General features: G+C 41.5%; 1 protein-coding gene across 5 annotated transcripts in view; it reads right to left on the reverse strand.

The window, feature by feature from the left end:
• CREB5 (cAMP responsive element binding protein 5) overlaps nt 1-4,443 on the reverse strand; it is a 356,885-nt gene extending 352,442 nt beyond the window's left edge. For 2 of the 5 annotated variants that reach the window (XM_075125772.1, XM_075125770.1), the window contains exon 1: nt 1,057-1,283. In XM_075125772.1, coding sequence (XP_074981873.1) covers nt 1,057-1,059 — 3 coding nt within the window. In that variant the 5' untranslated portion in view covers nt 1,060-1,283. Of the gene's footprint in view, nt 1-1,056; nt 1,284-3,602; nt 3,770-4,360 lie in introns of those variants that run through there. The other 3 variants (XM_048838465.2, XM_048838467.2, XM_075125771.1) reach the window with 3 other exon arrangements.
• Between the last annotated feature and the right edge of the window lie 2,780 nt (nt 4,444-7,223).

Consider the following 7,223-nt stretch of genomic DNA (forward strand, 5'->3'; position numbering starts at 1 on the left):
CTTGGGTACCAGAAGAAAGTTAAAAGTGTCTTAAAAATTGATCTGTTAAAAGTTAAGGGCCAAATCCTCCTGCAAAACTCTTACCAATATCCATAAGGGTTTGCGTGAGTGAGGACAGAAGGATTGGGCCCTAAAAATTGTCTCAAGCCAATGCAAGGTCCATTGTTACTGGAATGAACTCTAAGTCTCACGGACGGAACTCTCTGTCACACAAAAGACCCCTCTGAAGGGTAAAGAACAACCTTAGGAAATTTCAGGGTATTTCAGAGCCTCCTCTAAACTACAGAGAGCAAATTAATACCAAATTTGAACACACAGGACCAAATCTTTCTCCCCTTATTCATGCAACTAGCCCCACTGCATCATAAAGTGAGCAGGATTATGGATACAACCTCTTCCCATTTTACCTTCACTTTTAGTAATAATACTTGTTTTTCTTCCCTTTCTTTTCCCATAGGTTAAATAAAGAGATCAGACCTTCCCTTGTTCTGAGAGTTGGGTTTCTGTAAAACAGCCTATATATTATCAATTGATTTTTATTTGGTTCTCCAGTTGCAATTTTTTTTATACAAGTTAAAAAAAAATTACTTCTGTTCCCAAATCTTAAGTCCCTAGAATAAACGGCATCCAATATTCAGTAGTCCAAGGTAAAGTTTATTGTCCTTCCAAGTAGACCAAGTTACTTCCAACCTCATGTCAAGAATATCGAGAAATTTCTTTGTCTTTAGAAAGAAATCTCTTCATCACATAAAGTGTTATCTGACCATCATAACTGTCCAGTTAAAGTTACAATAAATAGACAATTTCAGTTTGTTCAATTCAAATGTTTAGTATTTCTATTTCCTATCCCATGGTAAATGCGTACATGAAAACATTTATGTTTTGGAAGTTTGATGGTCTAGACATAAAGACAGCAGAAACATTACAAATTCTATGGACAGTAATAGACACTAATTCTTTACAAACCATGCATGAACAAAGCCAAGACATTATCCTTTTCTTATCAATAGTTAAAGATCACTTATTCAATTAACAGGAAAATAAGAGATTTCTTACCATTATCTGCAGAGTAAATTCAGGAATGAGTTGTTCTGTTCAGTCACCAAGTCAACTTTTCTCTCCCACTGACTTTTTTTGGTTTTAAAGCTCCGTTTGCCAGAGATAGGAAGGGAAGAGGTGTCACTGTGTATTTCTATATGTTTGTATTTAAGACCATCAGAAGCTTATTTTATTAAACCAATAGAAGACAGATCTCGTACTTTACTATCACACTTCCAACCAAGAGCTAACCCCCAGGTAGTTCTATTTGCCTCTTTCTCTAATAGTTTATTTTCGTAATGAGACTAATTTTTCCAGTAGCCTTTAACTCACTAGATTAACTGACATGGAAAATGTGACTAAAAACTTGTAGAACTGTCTAGCCTCCAACCCAGCACAAAATCAACTGTGTAGTAAGTGTTGAAGGACATCTAGCAAGCAGCAACTTGCTCAGTTTATAATCCTGAACTATATATTCACAGAGAACAGTACTACGCCATCTAGTTAGCTGACAGCAGGCTTCACTTTCTACATTAGAAGTGGATACCTTAAAATACAGGGCTTTGGCACTTGAGATTTTTCAGTTTCTTTAAATAAATATCACTACTGTGATAATCCACATCCAGTGGATATGGGAAAATTTAGCTTATAATAGCAGAGTGACCTTCTACATCTAACTTTGATTTACAAGATAAAAGCAACTTTTAAATTAAAGAGGCTTTCTGCTAATAGAGCTTATTATTCCAGAGACAGGAATGATTTTCCTCGAAAGTTGTCCCTGTGTGCATGCCTATTATCTTCGTTTTTCTCCTTCCACTAATGAGCATTTATCTAAAGAGCCTGTTAATCCTCTGATGTGTGCTTCTGGTCAGAGGTAACAGTTTGAATAAAACCACTAATCACTTATCACTAATCACTGATCGTTAACCACACTTTTCTCTAGTGCTTTGCAACCTGCACTCCCCCTTTAGGACTAAGGAGTAACAAATAAGAAGTTTAACATTTTAAAAGTATTTTTAACATAGTAATGCTGACTTCATCCAAAGACATGTCAAAGGGAGCGTTCAAACTTGTACATTTTTCTACAGAAAATAAAAAAAAAAATTCTACCAAAGTGCAGGTACTTCAGAACAAATTCCCACAAACTGTGTCAGAGTATAGATTTTCTTTCATTTTGTTCTCACCCTGTAACTCTAGAAACAATTTATTTAAAAAAAACTTTACAGTCTGGTTTCTGGATTATTTCTACATGACAGTTTCTTAGAGGAAAGTTCTTCCTCCACTGTTATTTGACACACTGTATTTTCGCCAAATGACCAGACAAAGAAACTCTGGTGCAATTCAATGGGTTAGGAGAAGAGTTATCTTTGAAATGTATGGTCTCAAGGAAAACCCAAGAACCCTATTGTCCTTTGCTCTAACCTCTGTTTTCATCTGTCTGTATATTGTTTCCTGCTGATAAAATACAGAAATCCTCTGGCCATGCTGTTTTAAGTAAGTACTCTTTAAGCATTTTAATTATAAAAGACACACATATGGACATTCATTTTATTTTATTACCATCCATGTCTTTGAACCCACTTTTTTCTTTCAGACTGTAACATTTATAATAAACCCTGGAGACGATAGGTTTCAGAGTAACAGCCGTGTTAGTCTGTATTCGCAAAAAGAAAAGGAGTACTTGTCTCTAAGGTGCCACAAGTACTCCTGGAGATGATGGCTCACTCATCATGCCTGGACATAAATAAGAGAAAAGGCAGAGTTTAGCAGGTATTCCCCTTATATTTCAGAAGCTCTTATAATTCTGGAAGGACAAAACTTAACTAAAGAGAGTACGGATCAAGGAGATATGCATTGAACTGGGGGGAGGAGAGGGTGTAAAAACGATGTGCTTAGCCAGTGGGATTGTAAAAGGGAGAGTTGCTTTGTCAGCATTTCTAACCCCCTGAACCCTACAGTATCTAAGGCTGTTAATCAAACACTTACTAGGCTGCAGAATGACGTAATGGCCCACTATCCAGCCTTATTCCCAGAGATATGTCAGAAAGGGTGTGTGTGGGGGGAGACAACCAAACATAGCGATGCAGACACCTAACAACGAAATATACACACAGCCCACTCTAGTCCTGAGCCTTAACAATAGGCATCATGTGGGGACTGGAGATGGGGGGGGGGGGGTCAGTTTGTTATGCAGTTACCAATAACAGTTCATATAAGAAACAACACAGACACATAAACCAGCAACTTGTACGCAGCTGAGCCTCCGGTACTTTGGACTAAGAAGCCTCTTCCAAAACTCAAATCAAAGTTGCAGCGATTGAAATCAAGTCCAGTTAAGAAGAAAGCGAAAGCTTCAAGAAGGGAGGGGGGACCTTGAGAGCAACTCCAGCAGCCAAAGAGCTGTCATTTCAACAGCAGCAAGAAAAGATGTTATGCCGCGAAGAAATAAGGCAAAGATGGGGAGGGGGCAGCATCAGCCTTCCAGACTTTTGCGTCTAGTTTAAAAAAATCCTCTCCCGAAAGAGCTTAAACAAGAATGACAATTGATTTGCGGCAATATTTACCTACACGCTCCCTGCAGACAGCGGAGACGGCAGCAGCAGTTACATCTCATCTCAGCGGTTCTTCGACACACATGCACACACACGCACACGGTCCCGGCAGCATACTAATGACTTTGCTAGCTCTTGTTTCAACACACACACACACACGGAGTTTCAAAACTTTCCAACTTTTTGGTCGGTGTGTTGACTTGAAGAATCTCAAAGTTGCTCCCCTGGCTGCCTTTCCCCTCCCTCCAATTGCTTACTGCGCTTCGTGTAGCTCCAACAACTTTTCCGGTTCCCCCCCCCAATTCCTGTTACACCCTCACCCAGTCACTCAGAGGAGTGAGAGGGAGCGATACACACACACGCTCGTTCCAAAAGCCATCTTCATAGAAGCATCTCACTGATCAAACATCGCAGCCACTAAACCGCCTCTCGGAAAGGGAGCCGGGGAATCTCAAATGGTTACTATCATTACAGTTAAATTGAAAAACTAACAGCCCCCGGAGCAGTCCCGGGGTTAGTAACAAAATCTGTTTATTAGCCCCCCCAAAACTCCCACAAAACAAAACAACCCCCTGTGCACTTAATGAGATTTCTCCCTCCTCACTTTAGATCCTTTCCCCACTCTGCTCCCCAATTAATTCACACATACTCCCCGTCCCTAGGAGATCAGTCCCATGCACACAAGTACTTTAAAGCGTCCGGAAAGCGAGGGTTTAAATGCACTGAAAAGTGAGTTTCATAAAGTCAGATCAGTATTTAGAGGAACTTACCAAACAAGTGTAGAAGGGAAAGGACCAGCAGCTTGGGTGAAGGAACCACGTTGGACTGAGAGAAGGTTACAATACGTTCTATTTAGAGAAGCATTACATCACCCTCGGTGACGTCACGTGGGATTCCTGAACTTCTAAATCATTGCGGTCCCTGTTCAGGGGGAGAGTGGAGCGGTAGGCGTGTCCGAGGGGGCGTGTCCTCCCCGGGCTCCGCCCCGCCAGCCAGCCACAGTGGAAGCGGCGGATGGAGGCGGAGGCTCGTGCAAAGCAGCAAGAGCGCAAGCAACAGCTTGCAGAGCTGGATGTGACAGGACTGACATTAAGCGTGTGTGAGTCAGCTTGGAAAAAATCTCCTGCTTGATGGATTTCGGGAGGAAGCAGGGACGAGTCCAAAGAGGCGGGTTCCCTAGGCTGTATTGATTTGCAGGGGCTGGGCAGGGACTGTTTCCCGAACTGGGTGGGTTGGTCTCCCTAAAACTAAGTGTGCCACAGGACAAGAACTGTTCCAGTCTGCTGAATAAACTCCCACGCTGCTCGTATACTGTGTATAGGCTGCTGGGCCCAAACGAAGCAAACACCGAACCTCCTTTGGGAATTAATCCCACTTGTGTTTCAAAGAGCTCTCACTCTCTCTAAAGCGCTGAGCTAACCCCCAAAATCTGAACACCCACTACTTTTTGGAGGGGACGGGGATTACTAGGTGGATTTTAGTTCCCACATCCAATTCATTCATATCTAGATTTTATTGATACATGTGACTACTTTTCTTACAAAGGGATTTTATAATAGGACTTTTATGATCATACTGTTCTTCATAGACATGATATCATTGGGGAGATCAGAAGTTACAGCAAGGGAGAAAAGATATTTTACTCTTGCACATGCAGTATTAAACGGACACTGGGGGGGGAAAAACAAACAAAAAAAAAGTGCATTGCCTTCCCTATCTTACATCTACCATATTACCACACAAACCACCACCACTGACTCCAGCGGGCTTTGGATCAGGCCCTTAGTGTCTGCACAGGGAAGAAGAATGGCTGAAGAAAAGGAATGGGAGTCAGGAGATCGGGTCTATTCCTGATTATGTGATAGACATCCTGTGTTACCTTAGGCAAATCAGTTGAAACTGAGTCTACAGAAAGGGTCTTAGCTGTTGTTCTGTGTGGATAGTATCTTATTTGTTCACGAGGTGTTATGGATTAAGCACCAATGTGATCAGCACCATACAAGATGTAAAAATACAATCTTGACTCCAATGCTTCACACAGTAGCATGTGCATGCTCTTTAGTCCTGGGAGCCAATTGGACTACTCCTGGGAGTAAAGTTACACACATGCAGGGCTGAGCCCCAGCACATCTAGGCTTGGCAATTCATTCCCCTGGCACCTCTTTTGGGATCACTTCATTGATTCCAGATACTAAGTATTATTCATAGTGGTTACCATTGTATCCTTCCAGTCATCTGGAGATATGATTGACTCTGCTGCCTTTTGAACATGTTAAGATCCTCCCCCATCTAGTACACAGTCCTTAGAATAAGTGCCCCAGCCCAACCCTTTCCCTTTCTGGAGTTTGATTTATTAATAACTCAACAATAAAATATAAACCTCAGCCTAAACTTCCTCCGCAAGCCTGGGTTCCTAGAGCAACCTAACTACCCATGTTCTAGTTTCCTGTAGCCCAAACAGACATTCTCACCCTCTGTATATACTGGTTGGAGCTAATTGGAGGAACCTGCTATTATGAGTCAGCAATAATTACTCAGGTTTCAAAGTAGCAGCCGTGTTAGTCTGTATTCGCAAAAAGAAAAGGAGTACTTGTGACACCTTAGAGACTAACAAATTTATTAGACCATAAGCTTTTGTGAGCAACAGCCCACTCCATCGGATGCATAGAATGGAACATATAGTAAGAAGATTGTGTGTGTATACACACACACGGTGGAAGTTGCCATACAAACTGTAAGAGGCTAATTAATTAAGATGAGCTATTATCAGCAGGAGAAATATCACTACTTTTGTAGTGATAATCAAGATGACCCATTTAGACAGTTGACAAAAAGGTGTGAGGATACTTAACATGGGGAAATAGATTCAATATATGTAATGACCCAGCCACTCCCAGTCTCTATTCTACTCCCACTCCCAGTCTCTATTCTAACCCAAGTTAATAGTATCTAGTTTGCATCTTAATTCAAGCTCAGCAGTTTCTCGTTGGAGTCTGGTTTTGAAGCTTTTTCTGTAGCAGAATTGCCACCCTTAAGTCTTTTACTGAGTGACCAGAGAGGTTGAAGTGTTCTTCTACTGGTTTTTGAATGTTATGATTCCTGATGTCAGATTTGTGTACATTTATTCTTTTGCATGTACATGGCAGAGGGGCATTGCTGGCACATGATGGCATATATCACATTGGTAGATGTGCAGGTGAACGAGCCCCTGATTGTGTGGCTAATGTGATTAGGTCCTATGATGGTGTCACTTGAATAAATATGTGGAGAGAGTTGGCATCGGGCTTTATTGCAAGGATAGGTTCCTGGGTTAGTGTTTTTGTTGTGTGGTTGCTGGAGAGTATTTGCTTCAGGTTGGGGGGCTGTCTGTAAGCGAGGACTGGTCTGTCTCCAAAGATCTGTGAGAGTGCGGGATCATTTTTCAGGATAGGTTGTAGATCTTTGATGATGCGCTGGAGAGGTTTTACTTGGGGGCTGAAGGTGACAGCTAGTGGCATTCTGTTATTTTCTTTGTTGGGCCAGTCCTGTAGTAGGTGACTTCTGGGTATTCTTCTGGCTCTGTCAATCTGTTTTTTCACTTCAGCAGGTGGGTATTGTAGTTTTAAGAATGCTTGATAGATATCTTTTAGTGTT

This window comes from Caretta caretta, chromosome 2, assembly GCF_965140235.1.
Source record: "Caretta caretta isolate rCarCar2 chromosome 2, rCarCar1.hap1, whole genome shotgun sequence".
Lineage (NCBI taxonomy): Eukaryota > Metazoa > Chordata > Testudines > Cheloniidae > Caretta > Caretta caretta.